At 38.0% G+C, this 19,201-nt stretch overlaps 1 protein-coding gene across 2 annotated transcripts in view; it reads right to left on the bottom strand.

The window, feature by feature from the left end:
• Positions 1-19,201, bottom strand: part of CNTNAP4 (contactin associated protein-like 4) — a 276,153-nt gene that overhangs the window by 69,296 nt on the left and 187,656 nt on the right. For both annotated transcript variants that reach the window (XM_011990104.1, XM_011990105.1), the window contains 3 exons: positions 18,612-18,783; positions 9,671-9,777; positions 6,134-6,253 (listed from right to left, as the gene is read on the bottom strand). In XM_011990104.1, the coding sequence (XP_011845494.1) occupies positions 6,134-6,253; positions 9,671-9,777; positions 18,612-18,783 (399 nt within the window). The remainder of the gene's footprint in view (positions 1-6,133; positions 6,254-9,670; positions 9,778-18,611; positions 18,784-19,201) is intronic.

Genomic DNA, 19,201 nt, shown 5'->3' on the forward strand with positions numbered 1-19,201 from the left:
TGCCATTATAAGTCTTAAGCTCTCCAGCTTTCTCCTGAAATGATCTCAGGAGCCCCTATCTCAGAAGCACATGGGGTACTTGTTAATAATGCAGAGACCCAGGCCTTGTGTTCTCAACTTACTGAGTCAGGGAAACTAAACCCGGGAGTCTCGGTAATGGGGCCATGAGAAGGGGTGAGTTTAATCCATAGAGTTTTCATTTTTAGAAAAACTTGAAAGTCTCTGTTCTAGCACTCATCAATTTCTTCCCTCTGGAACAATCATCCTTACAGTGCAATGTTTGATAATGAGAAACTTCTTGAACATGAAACATTTTCATTATAGAAAAAGCAATGAAGGCCGGGTGCAGTGGCTTAAGCCTGTAATCCCAACACTTTGGGAGGCCGAGGCAGGCAGATCACCTGAGGTCGGGAGTTCCAGACCAGCCTGACCAACATGGAGAAACCCCATCTCCACTAAAAATGTAAAATTAATTGGGCGTGGTGGTGCCTGCCTGTAATCCCAGCTACTCGGGAGACTTAGGCAGGAGAAATGCTTGAACCCGGGAGGCAGAGGTTTAGGTGAGCTGAGATCGTGCCATTGCACTCCAGACTGGGCAACAAGAGTGAAACTTGGTCTCAAAAAAAAGAAAGAAAAGAAAAGGAAAAGAAACAGCCACTGGGATTCACCTTATTCTAACTAATTATTTTTAAATTATGTTTGGAAAACTGTTTACAAAGAAATTTCAGCTTTTAACATCGTTTAAGAAATTATCCATTCAAAATAGAGATTTTTTTTGTATATTTTAGCTTAAAATGCTTAGAGGTATTTTAATACATGTGGAATCATTTGACACTAGTTCTAGACTAATAACTAGATTTTTTAATAAGACACATATTTGCAAGTTGGTGATTCAGCATTTTGTCTTATTTTCACCATACGTGATCTATGTAACTAGAAGATATGTTCTTGGCTGCAAGCAATGAAATACTCATAGAAGGTAACCCTTCCTAGTGGAAAAACTTTTAGGCTATCAAAAAAGAGACCAGAGCTTGATCTATTCCTACCAATATTTTCACCCTGTTACACTTAACCTCCCTGAGCCTTCGTTTCCTTATTTGCAAAACCAGATCAATAAAGAGAGTTTCAAGCTATACCTCCTACACTTAACCTCCTCCATTCTTGGCTTCCTCATTTGCAAAACCGGATCAATAAGGAAAGTTTCAAGGAGTAACATGTATTTCTCACTGGGTTGCAATACTCTGGGGTTGTCACTTTTGCTTGAATGTGTTCCTATATTCCAGAGCTACTGAAGACATTTAGCTGTCTCTGGGTATCTGTATTTCTGAATATCTTGCTATCTACGTGGCTTTAAAAATTTTCTGAATATCCTCTTTTTCATCAATACTTTTGCATAATCTTGCTGAATGAAGCACCTTTAATCTCTGCATACTTCCAGTGACTCCAGTCATTTTTTTTTTTTTCATTTGGGATCTATGACCCATCTGACCTCATTTCAAAGTTTAAGCTCCTAAAACATGGAATTTGTTCTCTCTTTCTCTCTCTCTACACACACACATACATACTCTTCAGGTATCTTAGAATTGTTTAGTCTTAACTACAATTTTTTCCCCAAATAATTTGTTTATCAAAGATACATTTTCTATAATAAGGTACATTAATTTGCTATGTAATATAAAAAAAGTAAATGTTGATTTAATGCAAATAATGTATTCAATAAAATAAAATTGATAATTTATCATTTACATAATAAAAAATACATATGGCCTATAAATTACTAAATTATTACCCATAATAAACATAATATATGTAGTCGATATTCATTACACACGGATTCTCATTATTTGTGAATTTGCCTATTTGTTAAAATTCATTTGTAACCCCAATGCTTTCACAGTCATTTGTGAACACATACAGAGCCACAAAAATTTGGCCTGCCTGACATTCACATACCCTGTTAGAGCTGAACAAGGAAACACTGTTTTCTTGTTTCAGCTCTCATACAATAAACAAATGTCTCATTTGTAGTCTATTAAGTGCCACATTTTTTGCATTTTTGTGCTACTGGTTGGTGATTTTGCTGTTTAAAATGCCCCCCAACTCCCAGAAATGTTGTCGAGTTCCTAAGCACAGACGGCTGCATGCACTGAGCCTTAGAAAGAAAACACGTGTGAGATAAGCTTTGCTCAAGCTTGAGCTACAGTGCTCTTCGCCATGAGCTCAATGTTAATGAATCAACAGTATGTATTAAATAAGGTGTCTTTAACCTGAAACACACATAAAACAAGATTATGTATTGATTGGTGGATGAGACCATTGTGACCAGAGGCTTGCAGGAAACTGACCTTACTGTGCTTCCTGCTAGGAGCAATTTGTTCAGTGTTTTCTAATCCAGTGTTTCTGGTTACTTTACAGAACATAACTACTGCAAACAATGAGAATGGATAGGGTGTGTGTGTGTGTGTGTATGCATGCTTCTTAAAGCTTCAAAGGCTAGAGATATTTATCAACCTATCACTGTCTAATTTCAGAATGAAACTTTCTATAACATGTGTATGTGTATACCTCCAGATGCATTTATGGGAACATAGAACTTACAGGTTTGCAGTGGTGGATTGTTACATAAATCTCACTCACAATCCAACCTATCCAAGCTGAAAACAAAATAATAAAACATTTTGGCACTGGAATTCATATCTTACACTTGTAAAGTCTTCTCTTTTTTCCTCTGTAAAGTCCTCTCACATTTGTTGTTTAATTCTCACGTACCAGAGTTGCCAGTGCATACTAAAGTTTGAGAACCATGAAGTCTAAAACAGTGATTCCCAAACCTAAGGACACATAAGAATCATTTGGGAAGATCCATGATGATATGTTTTCCATTGACCCACCTCAGTGGTTGCTCTGCATCAGAACCACCTGCAGTGCTGTCTGGGCATTCGTACTGTCCAGACAGGAGAGCTTCATTGAGAAGACACATATGCAGGAACCACCATTTGTTTTGGGTTGTTTTCGTGTATAGGGCAGTGCCCTCAATGGTTGTGAGATAAATGGAAGCCACCAAGTGTGTTAAATGAAAAACCTTTGAAGATACATTCTATAGCAATTTCTGCCAAAATATGTGTTGGCACAGAGTTTGCCGCCACCTGCAGTTTTTAGAACTAAACATTCATTACTATAAAGAAGTGGTTGCTCCCAAATTCAAATGCCTCCTCAGAATCTTGTTTGAATGTGGAGAAACAGACACCTCAAACTCAAAAAAAAAAAAAAAAAAAAAAATAGAAAACAAAGGGTATGTTCTTTCCCTTAAACATAGTCTGAAGGCATCGGCAAGAACAACAGTTCAAACACTCAATGACCCAGGGCAAAAACTGCGTGGTTACTTTTGGCTTTTTGTTTTCTCACACATCATAGGTATGCAAAGAGAAAAATCTAACACCTTTCCTCCATCTACAGTGCTATTCTCTGGTACAATCAGTACTGGATTTTTGCATTACTTGAAACGGTCTCTCAACTCTTATAAAGTACGGTATGCATAGTCTCCTCACTCCTTTCCACCCCTGCTCCTGAAGAAGCATTCCCTAACCCAGGAGCAGTTGCAATCCAATTAAAGGAAGTCAGATTGCATCCCACCATTTCTTAAAACTCCTCAGTGTCTTCTCATCTCATTTCAGAGTAAAAAATCAAAGGTCTTACAACATTGCCATGAAGCCCATACTCTTCCCCTCCCCATCCTACTTGATTCTCTCCTCTCTTCCTACTCCCCACTTACTCACCATACTTCCGCTACCCTAGGTTTGCTGCTGTTTTCTGAACACACCTGGTAAGATCACCTGTCTCAGAACTTGGCAGTTTCTGTTTCCTCTGCCTGAAAGATATGTTCCACAATTTTTAGTACCAAATCTCCCTTTGCAACACCCTCTGCCTCAAGGTATAATGATATTGCCCTTTTCCTTTGGTTTTGCTCTATAAAATACTGACTTCTAACACAGCACTCGGCTACATTGATCTCAGCTCAAAGTAACTTTCAGCAAATGATAAGGTTCTACATCTACAATGATACACTCCATACTAGCCACCGGAGGCTATTAAGCAGTTAAAATGCAGCCAGAGAGACTGAGAAAGTAAACTTAAAAAAAGAAAAATACAGATGGGGTCTCACTATGTTGCCCAGCCCGGTCTCAAACTCCTAGGCTCAAATGATGCCTCCGCCTTGCTTCTCAAAAGTGCTGGGATTACAGGTGTAAGCCACTGCACCCAGCTGTAATTTAATCCTATTTTAGTTCAATTTTTAAATTTAAGTTTAAATTTTTAAAATGCAGTAATTTTGTTTTGTAATTAATTTTAATTAAATTAGAATTTAAATAGGCACTGGCTAGTGGCTACCATGTTGGACAGCACAGTTCATCTAGAATCTATTTTGTGTGTGTGTGTTTGATGTGGAAGAGATCAATACTCCTTTTACTGACATTTAAGTACAATTTCCAGCAGCACTACTGGTTGAAAAGACCATCTTTCCTTCATTACATATCAATGCCACCTTGGCCATAAATCAATTATCCATATATGAGTGAGTCTGTTTATAAATTCTCTATTCTGTTTTTACTGGCTTATCTATCTTTGTGACAATTATATACAGCTTTACATAGCTATCCGTATAATGCCTGTATCTATCTAGTAGAGTTGAATCCTTCAAATTTGTTCTTCAAGATTGACTTGGTTCTTCTTGCCTCTTCATATTTACTCATGAATTTTAGAATATGCTTGTTGATTTTCACCAAAATAATCACACCAACCTATAAATAAACACCCTGCTTGAGTTTTAATTTAGGTTTGCACTGAATCAATATCTAGTTTGGAAGAACTGATATTATACAATATTGAGTCTTCTAATCAATGAACTTTTTTTTGTTTTTTTGTTTTTTGTTGTTTGGTTTTTTTTGAGATTGAGTCTCAAAAAAGCTGTCGCCAGGCTGGAGTGCAGTAGCACAATCCCGGCTCAATGCAACCTCCACCTGCTGGGTTCAAGCAATTCTCCTGCCTCAGCCTCCTGAGTAGCTGGGATTACAAGCGCGTGCCACACCCAGCTAATTTTTGTATCTTTAGTAGAGACGAGATTTTGCCATGTTGGCCAGGGCGGTCTCCACCTGCCTTGGCCTCCCAAAGTGCTGGGATTACAGGCATGATCAATGAACATTTTATATTCCTCCATTTATTTAGGATATTAGTTCATCTAAAGGGCATTTTATACTTATCTGTGTAGAAACCTTGTACATCTTTCATTAGATTTACTACCATGTGTTTGAGACACTTTGTGCTATTGAAAGTATGATCTCCTAAAAGTTTATTTTCTAATTGTTATTGTTGATATACAAAAATAAAATTAATTTTATTGTTCAATGGCAATCCTAATCTTAATAGTTTATCTGTAAATTGTTTAGAGTATTTTAATACACAACCTGATTATCTATGAATAATGAGAATCTGAGTCTTTTTTTTCCCCAATATTTATGTTTTTCATTTCTTTCTCTTCCTTTATTTCACTGTCTAGGACCTCCAATACAATGGTGACGAGAATGGTATTAAAGGTGGTAACAGGAAAAGCTTTCAAATTCCACTGTAAACTAATATATGCTATAAGGTTTTCTGGTCTTTATTAAAATAAGGAAACTTCCTTCTATTGGTAATTTGTTGAGTGTTTTAAATTATGGACGAATATTGCATTTAATCAAACACATTTCCCATGTTTATTAATTTCTATGTAAATTCATGTAAGTAAAGAATTCCAGAAGATGTAAACTTTATGTTTACATACATTTAAAAAGTAAATATTCTGCAAAGTTTTACATGTATCAATCTTCTCCCAGAAATAATCTATCCTTTTTGTTTGGGGACATAATTGGAAACATTTATTATTAGATGTTTTACACAGATGCCACATGCATTAAAAAAGATATTTAAAGTCATTACCATTTAACTATTTTTTTAAGATTTATGTTCAGTTTTTCTAAGGAACAATACACATTTTAATCAAGTTGCAAATTAGATCAACATTCTGCTGATTTCATTTTAATTTTGCATATTTAAAACATGCATGCAAATTTAACTATAAAATAAAAGCTGATTAACTCACCGGTCATATTGCAATATAGAAGAAATGGTTCCAGGGGACCACTTCCATCTGAATCTATATAGTAAAACCCTGAAGTATTTCCTCTGTGCTTATAGGCTTCACATGACTGCTCATAGATAGCTTTAAAAAAAAAACATCATTAATGGAATAGCATGAAATGAATCTCAACTTTTATCTTGGACATGAAATACTGCAAGTCTTGAAATTTAATATGTACACTACTGACCAGGGGAAAAGGCAAAACTTACTTTAAAACAAAACTCATTCTTTTTTAAAATTAATATGGATGAAAGTGATTTGATAGAAAAAATGAGATTGATTTTGTGACTTTTTTAATCACTAAATGAAAATGAAATCACTTGGTCAAAACCAAAATTTAGCCACTTTGACATTCTGAAGAACAAGGAAAGAGAAGGTAGGTGTTTAAATGTTAGAGCCTTGTAAGTATAACGTCGTAACTTATCTTGCGGCACATATTTTGGAATTTCTAATTCTAGTAGCACCTTGTAATAACCTAATGTCTGAAGCACAACAGTGTAACCTCCTTAAATAATTTGCTGTTAGCCAATAATTATAATAGAAACATTTTAAATCATGTTATAACTATAGTCCATTCTCATAGAAAATTAACTATAGACAAAATATTTTTTCACAAAACAAATGTGGTTCACAAAACAAAGCTCCTCAGCAATAATTTCTAGAGTAATTTACAAAAGAAACTCCCACCAATGCCGTAACGAGAATTCAAGATAATTAAAATTCAAAGCAGAAGAAATACTTGTATGAACTATGCCCTCAAGTGGTTTCAATGTGTTTAGACCCATAATCGGATGTTTGGATGTTTTTAATTATATAATCCTAAATTTGCTATGTACAAAGTTTCATATCAACACTTGTGTATAATGCACACCTCTCATTGAACACTTGGCCAATTATACCAATAGCTTCTGTTAAGCATTTTATTCTGTGAAACGAGAAATAAACAATCCCCTGAATATTTGTCTCTGAATCTATTTTAGTTTTGAAAATTATGTTAATGAGTGTTTAGACAACGTGAAATACTATGGCTAATTTGTTCTATGTTACCAAAATTTCAAGTAATCATGTAAATTTACTTTCACCCTTCTCCACAGTATGACGGTTTTATTTTGTTCCTATTATATATCATGCTGATAGAGATATAAGCATGGTTCATTTTCCAGTCACATTTGCATTTTGTGCACGGATGTGGGTATGTAAAAATGACTAGTTTATACATTTCGATGTACACACGCATATGTTCATAAAGTCCTTGAAAGAGTTTGGCAGAATATCCTAACTTTGTGGTGGGACTGGTTGTGGAAAAGGACTGGATAAGAATACTTGGAAGGACTTCTGAATTATGTGTATGGCTTGACTTTTTACAGCATGACTGCTGATTTATGTGTATGGCTTGACTTTTTATAACATGACTGTTTACTGATTATTTCCTAATAAGGTTTCGTAGCAAACTCCATCTCCTGCCCTCCGCTATTGCCAAGACTGTCGTTCGGGCTCCATTTCTTAGAATAGTTACGGGCAAAAACCCTTCTACTCTATTAGAGCCGTCTTCTCAAGAACCTAATAAATTAAACTCAATTATTGGATCAAATTGTGGGTCACAGATGAAAGTAACTCTATTTATTATCTAATTTTTGTCTTCAGAGTTGTTTAGTTTATATTTAGATTCAGTCATTGATAACAATTAAAATGAATAGTCAATGAAAACACTGAATAGCTTTCTGTTTTGAGTTAGTTACTACATGGGGATAATGGAGGATATAAAGAATTAAAATATACTGTCCCTCCACTAGCTGGGTGTCCGGGGTCAAATAACTTGGCATGTGGGTACAGGTGAGGTGTTGGCTTCTGGGTACAGGTGAGGTGTGGCTTTATTACCACCTAATATTCTTCATAAAAATCTTATGAGGCACCTCAATATACACAATTCATCCCAGGAATGACTCCGGCAATAGTGGTAGAGCTGGGAGATTCTCTTGGTGATGTCCTCCCCAGCACCGAATCAGGGCTTCTGAGGGTCCTCTGTGCAGGCCCCCAGAGCTGGGAGCCCAGGATTCCAATCTCAACTCTGGCAGGAGCACAGTGTAATAGACAAAGGGTGGTGAGACTGATGGCTTTGTACCTAACACCCATGTCTTAAATCAAGGATATAGCAGGTAGCATTAGTTCAGTTGCTCAGAAATGTCAGTAATAATCAGAAAAAATGGCGGGAAAATGGGCATTCTGGTCTTCCCATTTGTGCCCTGGAACAATTGGACAATGAAATAACATGAGCCTCACAACACACGCAAGCCATTTCATCAGAAAAAAAAATTCAGGATTTGTAATATAGGAAAAAAAGGATATTGGTTGTTATCCCAGGCTCTAGAAGATGATGTCACATGTTCACATCCTCACTCTGCCTCAACTATTTTAAGTAGCCTTGAACAAGTAGATTAATATCTATTTCTTTATAAGTAAGTTGCCTATAATAGTATTCACCTACTAGGGTGACCATCAGAATTAAACGAGCTAGGACATACAAAATATTAGATCGGTACCTGGCATTTAGAAAGCATTGAATAACATTAACTATCTACCACCAAAATTTAATCATTATCTGCCACCCTTTTCCTTATCACCCTCATTAAATAGGGTTGCAAGATAATATAAGGATTATCTGTGCAATAGACTGAAGGTTTGTGTCCTCTCAAAACACATATGTTGAAACTTAGTCCCCAGTATGGTGGTATTTGGAGGTGGGGCCTTAGTGAAGTGATTAGGCCATGAGAGTGAAGCCCCCATTAGTGGGATTTAGTGCTCTTGTAAAAGATTTCCCAGAGAGATCCCTCAGCCCTTCCACCATGTGAGGACACGGTGAGAAGATGGAAGTCTATGAACCAGGAAGCACACCCTCACCTAATCTGCTGGCATCTTGATCTTGAACTTCTCAGCCTCCAGAATGGTGAGAAATACATTTCTGCAGTTTGTAAATAACCTAGACTATGGCATTATGTTACAGCTCTCCAAATAGACCACGACATCTAGTCCCTATTGGATATCTGAATCTTCATGCCACAAACCACCCCACCCCAGTCCAACCAGGGTTGTTTCTGAGAATCTCTTTGTTTAAGTGCACGAATAATAAGAATTTGGTAACTGAGTCCGTTTCCACTTGTACTGTGCCTTCTAGAAAGTTTAGTGTCAAAATGCTGACCCAATTCAAGTAACAGAACAAGATAACAAAATTCACCTTCTGCATTTTCTTTGTTTTCGATCCTTAGCTACCTTTCATCTTCTGAATGTATTTTCCCTTTGCCAGGTATCCTCCTCTTTTCTCACCTGTTTCATATTATGTACTTCTATAGGCTATCTTGACTACTTTATGAAATGAGATGCAGATTAACAACTGGATGCTGAGTTTGCACAGAACAGACATATAGACACACAGGAATGAAAAGGGAAATGGGACAAAGAAACCATCACAGGGGCAAGAAAAAGCAGATGTGTTCCGCTTACAGTTATGGCAAGTAGCTCCTCTGTAACCAGTGTTGGTACAGTTACAATGAAAGGCGCTCCAGGACTGGGAACACTCCCCACCGTGTTCACAGTAGTTGGGTGAACACCTAAAAGAAGGTGCAGATACAATCACCAGTTTCCATTTTTAGATATCTTAAAGTATTGACCATTTATACATGGTCATGAGAAAGATACATTTCAACTATAACATAATGACTAATGATGCTTCAGTCTGTTATTAATCACTTTAATCACAAAACTAAACCTTAGATCAATACATTCATCAGATTTCAGCCAATTCTCAGGTAGTTGTGACTGCTTAATTTTCAACATGTCTCACTATATCAGAGCCCTTCATTTTCCCTAAGTGACATAACATGGATTCAATATGTTGGCAGAAATATCCATAGCATACATGAAATAACATTTTATCACACTGAATTGCTACATTGTTCGAACACTGAAAGGAGAAGGAATAAAGATAGAAGAAAAGATAAAAGGAAGACAGAGGAATATCTTTCTTCACTTGAGGTGTACTTCTAGGAATGTAGGAGAATACACAGTATAGACTCACAAATTTCAAGCAGTGTGTCTGGGTGCTCTAAGGTGCAAAATAGAACTTATAGGGACTCCCAGGATAATTTAAGTCTTCAAGAGAAATACCTGTCATACTCAGCACCTATCAAACACTGTGTGACTTACTAACTAGCCTGAGGTAATTTAGTTTCAACATTAGATCATTAAATATTCCCTTTAATCACATCCTATCCTTGAGGAGCAAGGTTTTAGTATTTGATTATTTATTTATTTATTTATTTATTTATTTGGACAGAGTCTCCCTCAGTCACCCAGGCTGGAGTACAGCGGCGCCATCTCTGCTCACTGCAAGCTCCGCTCCCGGGTTCACCGCATTCTCCTGCCTCAGCCTCCCGAGTAGCTGGGACTACAGGCACCTGCCACCACGGCCGGCTAATTTTTTTGTATTTCTATTAGAGACGGGGTTTCACCGTGTTAGCCAGGATGGTCTCGATCTCCTGACCTCGTGATCCGCCCGCCCCGGACTCCCACAGTGCTGGGATTCCAGGCGTGAGCCACCGTGCCAGGCCGTAACTGATGTTTTAAAAAGCAAGTACCACGTGAAATCAACATTGAACAAAAATATTAGGCTACTGGAGTCTCATCTGTTTTTTGTTGTTGTTGCTGTTTTGGTTTTTTTTTTTTTTTTTTTTTTTTTTTTTTTTGAGACAGAGTCTCACTGTTGCCCAGGCTGGGGTGCAGTGGCACCATCTCGGCTCACTACAAGCTCCGCCTCCTGGGTTCGAGCAGGGGTTCTGCCTCCTGTATTCTCCTGCCTTAGCCTCTGGAGTAGCTGGGATTACAGGCTTTCGCCTCCACGCCCGGCACTGGAATCAGATCTGATTTCAAGTCTTGAGAAACGGTGGTGTGTTCAACAGGCACACATGTCCAAATACTAAGTAATTGTGTTTAATTAAAAATAATTATTTTCCAAATCATGCATATTACTTTTTTCAAAAGATTCCTAGGTTGTTATGGCATATTTGTTAGTTTTTTGGACCCAAACCACTTTTTAAGGTTAGGGATATATTTCTAGTGTTAGGAATGTCTTTTGGCCTAGGGGCACGGTGAAAATTACCGAGACTCATAGGGCACCATAGATGAAAAAGTCTGGAATGTTTTGTTATTGACTAAAACAGCCCTAATCAGATTTGTGATGACTTTTAGGATTTAGAATGAAAGGTACATTGAGATTAAGACTTTAAATGCCCTCATTCATTACAGATTAACAACTAAATAAACTACAAAACCTACAAGAACATACTTGTGATGGGGTTTTTACCGTCTCCTTTATTAAAACTAAGGAGGAGAACTTCCTGTTTTGCTTACAGAATTTTTCCAGTTTTAACTGAAAAGGATATTATGGATTTTTTTTTTTTTTCCTGATTATAAGGACTAAAATGGCACTAACATTCCCCTCAGCTTAATCACAATTTGGATAGGTTTCTTGCTGACTACAGGCACTTGACCTCCCTTATCTTAGAGCCTTTACTTTAGAAAACTTTCCATGATCAATTCTTTCTTTGTCCCTTTCAGATATAAATCTTCTCCCAGCCTCTTGCCTGTTTTACAACCCGGGAATGTCTTTCAAGGACCTGGGAGCCACCCCTTTGAAATGGAAGCATTAAGAAAGATACAGCCCCTATTTCCCAGTCTCTGGGGAGGTAGGAACCTAACTTCTTTAAGCACCAATAAGCAAACACAGATGGCCTCATCTCACTGACACTGTTAGCCAGTTGTAAGGAAATAAATACTTATTAAGTTATTCGTAGCTAAACCACTTTTAAAATCAAAGTGTTAGGTCTATCTTTCAGCTTAGACGTGCGGTAAAAAGTTACTGAGACAGCTAGAGCACCATGAGCAAACAGTTCGGGAACTTGATCAAATAGCCCTGATCAAATTATTGATCCCTTTTAGGATTCAGAATGAAACATACCAAGAGACCAAGGCTTTAAATGCCTCATTTTAAAAAAAATCCACCAAAAAATCCCAGCTTTAAAAAAAACTACAAAACTCGCCAAGAATATATTCATAATAGGGTTTCTGCGGTCTCCTTTATTTTTATTTTTATTTCTTTGAGACAGAGTATCGCTCTGTTGCCCAGGCTGTAGTGCAATGGCACCTTCTCAGCTCATTGCAAGCTCCGCCTCCTGGGTTCACGCCATTCTCCTGCCTCAGCCTCCAGTGCCTGCCACTATGCCCAGCTAATTTTTTGTATTTTTTAGTAGAGACAGGGTTTCACCGTGTTAGCCAGGATGGTCTCGATCTCCTGACCTCGTGATCCGCCCACCTCGGCCTCCCAAAGTGCTGGAATTACAGGTTTGCCATCTCCTTTATTAAAACAAAGGATGGAAACTTCATGTTTTGCTTACAGAATTTTTTCCAATTTTTAACTAAAAACAATATTGTGTATTTTTCCTGGTTACAAAAAAGAGATGTCCACTGTACAGAAATTAAACAATCCAGGAAAAAATAAAAAAGAAATGTCACTGGCATCTCACTGCGTATGAACGATCACTACAAACTTACAGATCTGTGTGTATGTCCATAAATATAATCATAAGGAAAAGCTACTTTACAATCTGCTTTTTAAGAAACCAAAAATTAATAATGACCATCTCTTCATATCCATTAAGTTTATACATATTTAGCATTTTTATAGATTCACAGGAATTCATTCAAAAATGTATCATGATTAATTTTAAGATTTCAAATCAATGACAATGTGTAAAAACAGGGAGACTTTAAAATATTAAAACAATAACAATTCTAGTTGGTAATCAAACCAGAAATGACATTATTCAGAAAAGGCTTTTATTTCCCCCTATGGAGTATATTTATGTCTTTTTTTTTGTTAACTCTTAAGTTCAGGGGTAACTTATGTGCAGGTTTGTTACCAGGTAAACCTGTGTCATAAGGGTTTGTTGTACAGGTTATTTCATCACCCAGATATAAAGCTTAGTACCCATTAGTTATTTTTCCTGATCCTCTCCCTTCCCTCCTTCCACCCTCCAACTTCCAACAGGTCCCAGTATGTGTTGTTCCCTTCTTTGGGTCTATGTGTTCTCATCATTTAGCTCCCACTTATAAGTAAGAACACGTTGTATTCATTGCATTAGTATTCACAATGGCAGACACGGAATCAACCTAAATGCCCATCAGTGATAAACCAGATAAAGAAAATGTGCTACACAGACACCATGGAATACTATGCAGTCATAAAAACAGAATGAGATCACATCTTTTGCAGGAACATAGACGGAACTGGAGTCCACTATCCTTAGCAAGCTAATGCAGGAACAGAAAACCAAAGGTTATTCTGTAGCAAACCTCAAACCATGTTTTAAAAGGAGTTCAGTATAAGTGGCTTTGCCTAAAATCCAAAAGAATGACTCTTAAATGGCTGTGATACATATGCTATTTCTATTTGATCTGCTTCAAAAAGACCAACCTAGTCCATTTTTCTTGATTCTTGTTAGACCAGATTTTTCATAATTTTAATTCAAATGTGAAAGATTAAATTGTGACTTTTATTTAAAGTCACTATACTATCGTAATGTTTACTACCAGTAATCTATGGCAATTTATGTTCTATAGTATTCATTCTCACCAAATGTTCTAAACTGTTGTATTTTACACTTTCCTCCTCCCTATTCATTACAATACAAGATAAGACAATTATTAACCCATTTTCTCTAGCCACTAAAGCTTTTCCTCGGACACTGCCATCATTTCCATTGCTTGTGAACTTGAACAAATGCTTACATCAACATACCCAAACCTAAAGTGATAGTAAGATTTTGATTTCTCCTGATTCCCTGTCCATTACAATATAAATTTCAAAAGCTTTCATACAATGTAAAGATTTGCTGGAATTAATACTGAAGTAAGCTCTATACAACATTATCATATTTAGGGAAATAAACCTAAGTGCCAGTGAGTGCTAGGATAATGGTGACCACCACCATTCAAATCTTACATTCTTTCTCAAAACTTTGATATTGACAAGAACCAAGCTCCTCATGTCCCTAGTGCTCGCCTCCAAAAGGGCCATGCCTGCAGTATTAGAGGAGGCAGAATAACACCATGATCTTCAAATCAACTGGAATAAACCCCGTATGTCAGCATAAGGAACAAAGGGCAGGCTTGGGGGTTCCATGGAGAAGAGGGGAGGCAAGGTAGGCAGGTAGAAACTCCACCACAAACGAGGAGGAAAACAACGGGCCTGTGGAGGATGGTGCCGTGGAGGCTGGAGGCCAGAGCCCGAGGGCTGGGTAACAGAAGTGGACTGGAAGGACAGGTGATGGAGGTACAGAGGCTGGAGGCAAGGAAGCCAGGAGTTGGGTACTGGGCTTGCTAAGGTCACAAGGTGTACATTGTCACTCAACAGCCTGTTAGTTCCTGTCAGGGGTCTCTCTGCAGCCCAGGTGTGCTTTGATACCAAATGATATACTTAACAATTTCCTTTAATAAGTGTTTTACGCCCAAGCAACTTCGTAAGAATTTTTGTCTTAGTAGCCATCACTCCTGCCCCAGTCCCACTCACATTTCGGCCCCAGATGTGGGGACCTGGACAGCAGCTGCCTTTTCAGTTCTGTACTCACCCCTCAGCCATTCGTCTCCGAAGTCTCTGGACTGAGGGCCACCCTGCTGCATGTCCACAGAGGACAAGGGGAGGGCTTCTAAGTGTGTGTGTGTGTGTGTGTGTGTGTGTGTGTGTGTGTGTGTGTGTGTAGGGAGTGACTCTGTGTAAGGAAGATGTGAACATAAGACATGTGGGAATGACTCATAAGTGTAGAAGTGTAAAACAATGGTTGTGTGAGTGTGTGAGTGTGCATGAGTAAAGATTAATATGTGAGTTGTATAAACGTGTGTAAGGATGGTGTGTGAATGTGTAAGGAGCTTTGGACTATGTGAATGAGCATATGAGTGTCCATGTGAGAGAAACGGTGTGCAAAGGTCACATTGGTGCATGTGTATAGAGAGTCTGTGTGAATAGCCATGTGGTATAAACGTGAACACGTGTGTGCATTTGTATTTACACCTTTATGTTTACGTTTGAGCCAACTTAAAGTCAATTATAGTTTTTTAAAAACCTGCCTTGTTTTAAGTTCCTATCAGATTGCTAATGTTTTTAACATTACTGCCTGTTTGTTTGTTTTTGTTTTTGGAGACGGAGTTTCACTCATGTTGCTGAGGCTGGAGTGCAATGGCAAAATCTTGGCTCACTGCAACCTGGGTTCAGGTCTCCTGGGTTCAGGCAATTCTCCTGCCTCAGCCTCCCAAGGAGCTGGGATTATAGGCGTGCACCACCACGCTCGACTTTGTTATTTTATTTTAGTTTTTTGTATTATTAGTAGAGACGGGGTTTCGCCATGTTAGCCAGGCTGGTCTTGAACTCCTGACCTCAGGTGATCCACCTGTCTTGGCCTCCCAAAGTGCTGGGATTACAGGTGTGAGCCACCATGTCTGGCTGGCTGTTACTGCCTGTTTTTAATTACAGTTTATTGAACCATCAAATGATACATTTATTATGCATGGATTAAATATTAACCACCCCAAACTTTAACTTGCACCCAGAGGTGCTGCATGGCATGGCAGGCAAACATTTCAGGGAGACTTCCCTAGATCCACGGTGCTTGGGCTAGAGGCTGGGCTCTGCCTTTTCTTAGCCATGTCATTTTAGCCAACTTATTCTCTCTGTGCATCTGTTTCCATATTTATAGGAAACAAACACTATTAAGAACAGGTTCTAAGAGATTTTGTGAGGCTTGATTTAAATGCTCATTCATGTTAAGTGCTTAGCATAAGGCCTGGTACACAGACCTTTTTCTAAAAGGCTCCATTTAATTCTTGGGATGCCATCCCTCTTGGGATGCCATGTCAGTAAGTATAGCATATAAGACCAAACTAAATATATATCTTCTTCTGAGTGTAAGACAACAGGTTTAGAGATACACCTGGAAATTTAAAAAGTATGCAAATGTTACTTTGATTTTTGCTATATTTTTAAGATTGTTAGGGTTACTGTTAGCCTAAAGTGTCTTTTAAAAAGAAAATGTATAGTCAAGGTCTACCCATAATTTACTATTTCTGAAAAGCATTTTTAAGGTATAGCACTAAAGTGATATATTCTCCAAATGTGCTGATGGTCCTCTATTTTACAGAAAGTATGTACCTTCAGAAAGCAGGCAACCGGGAGTCCTTGTGTGAAATGGCAGCTCCAGAACATGTCCACATAGGGCAAAGGGTAGATATACTTGTACCAAATGAATGTTCTGCAATCCAAGATAATCAACATGCACTACCACCCACAGTGTGCATGACTGAGCCTCTCCCTGCCAGTTTCCCCGATGGCTGCTCCTCATCAGGGGTTGGGGAGTCCCTGCCTCTGTGAGCAAGCCTTATATTGAGAAGCCAGGCCCGGAAAGCCTCTCTGTGTGCCCTCCCCCAAATCAGGTTTTAGGTTCCAGAGCTGTTAAGGTTGTAACTACGGACAAGTTTGCAACAAATGGACCCAGAAGTCATTCAATCCCCAAATCAAGCCAGTTGAGGTTTAATGTCTAAATTCTCTCTTTTCATATCATCTTTCATTATAGAAAGAATTGTTTTAAATAAATAAATGCAAATTGTTTTAAATAAATAAATGAGTATTTGTGGGGAGGAAATTATGTCCTTCTACTCCTATTGCTAAATATGGTGATTATTACTGTTTTCTGGACATCATGAAGTATCTATCAGTGTTCAAAACAGGATTGACAAATATTACTGAGCGGTCTGCTGGATACAAATAGAAGAGTCTTTTTGTTGACAAAACGTCTCATAAAAGTAAAAAGTTACTTTTGATGCTCCTAATTTATGTATTTATTCAAAATACATATTGAACATTACTACAGGGTAGAGGCTAATTTGGTCACACTGTTTTAAAAATCGTTTAATATGTAATGGTTATGACATTCCATTAAACTCAATAATTAAAATTAACAGCCTTGATATTAAAGCATGACTGGCAAGATGACTTAGCTATAGTTGCTCATGCCTAACCACAGGTTTCAATTATTACTATTAATTATTATTTTTGGCTGGGCACAGTGGCTCACACCTGTAATTCCAGCACTCTGGGAGGCTGAAGTGGGCATACAGCCTGAGCGCATGTGTTTGAGACCATCCTGGGCAACATGGCAAAACCCTGTCTCTACCAAAAAATACAGAAATTAGCTAGGCCTGGTGGTGTGTGCCTATAGTCCCAGCGACTCAGAAGGCTGAGATAGGAGGATGGCTTGAGCTAAGGAGGTGGAGGTTGCAGGAAGCTAAGATCGCACCACTGCCCTCTAGCCTGGGCAACAGAGCCAGATCTTGTCTCAAAAAATTTTATTTATTTATTTATTTATTTATTTATTTATTTATTTATTTATGACAGAGTCTTGCTCTGTCACCGAGGCTAAAGTGCAATGGCATGAACTCGGCTCACTGCAACCTCCGCCTCCCTGGTTCAAGTGATTCTCCTGCCTCAGTCTCCCGAGTAGCTGGGATTACAGGCAACTGCCACCACATCCAGCTAATTTTGGTATTTTTAGTAGAGATGGGGTTTCACCAGGTTGGCCAGGCTGGTCTCGAACTCCTGATCTCAGGTAATGCACCTGCCTTGGCCTCCCAAAGTGCTGGGATTACAGGCATGAGCCACCGCGCCCAGCCAAAAATATATATTATTTTTAAGGTTATTTGTCCTCCACAATTAACTCTCAAGTCCTGCCTTGTCACGTCCTGTACTGATGCTCTTGTTGAAACTCTTTGATCATCCTTATACCTTGATCAATACCACAATCCCAAGCTTCTCTAGAGAAGTTTGTTTTCATTTTCCCTACAGAGAAGATGGTAATGGGTTATTAAAGAGGAACATTAGGTGAAGTGTAACCAGTTGAATTTCCCTGCCTTGGAAAATATTCCGCTGTCAGGGTAGCAAATGCCAGTTTGATAACTAACCACATAGTCTCAAATGTATTGGTACCTGATGATCAACTTTACTGTTCAAGTGCCTTGATATATTGAGTTTAATGACATATTTTTTAACACATCTATACTTCTCTAAAATTACAGCAGCATCAACAGTATCTTTCGAGAACTGGTAGCATGTGTACATATGTAGCCATACATAACATGGCCAAGTCTTCTAAATTCTGTCATTTAAAACATGACATTTAAACAAAGGGTGCATTTTTTCTTATTTGTAATGTAAATACACTCCATTTCCTGTGGAACAGATAAGAATGGGGAAGAGGAGAGAATAATTGTTCATCTTATACATAAATTTTAATCCGATGCCAAAGTTTGAAAGGAGGTCGAAATGAAGTGAGACTGCCCTTACCTGTCTGAGATGCCACACGAGTCTATCTGAAGGTCACTGAAGTTCCCAAGGGACCCCTGCTGAACTGAAATCAGATCTACCACTCTGCCACCGATAGAAATGAGCCTCATACATCCCTGAAATCCACCAAGTGGACTTTTACATTTGGATCCAAAGCTTTTGTCAGGACAACCTGATAAAAACAAAACAAAACCAGTACACATCATAAAGAATCAGAATTCAGTATCATGGACAACTTCATTTAAAAAATAAAAGAAAGAGGCATATGATTATTTTCTGTATTAAAGGAGGCAATAATGACTGCAGTCATCATTAGTTTGATCTAAATCACAAACTGAAATTCATACAAAGAATTTTTTATTTACATAGCATTCCCAGTAAGTCACTAGTATTATAATAATGTGCAAGGACATTAGCTTGATCTAGATTTGAAAGATATAAACATTAGCTCCAGAATCCTAAACATGCCAGCCAGCAATATTAAACTGTATATAACCTACTGATGGGAATTTAGTCTTTTGAATTGCACAATTAAGAACATAAAAGATGAGGCCAGGCGCGGTGGCTCAAGCCTGTAATCCCAGCACTTT

This window comes from Mandrillus leucophaeus, unplaced genomic scaffold (assembly GCF_000951045.1).
Source record: "Mandrillus leucophaeus isolate KB7577 unplaced genomic scaffold, Mleu.le_1.0 Scaffold37, whole genome shotgun sequence".
Lineage (NCBI taxonomy): Eukaryota > Metazoa > Chordata > Mammalia > Primates > Cercopithecidae > Mandrillus > Mandrillus leucophaeus.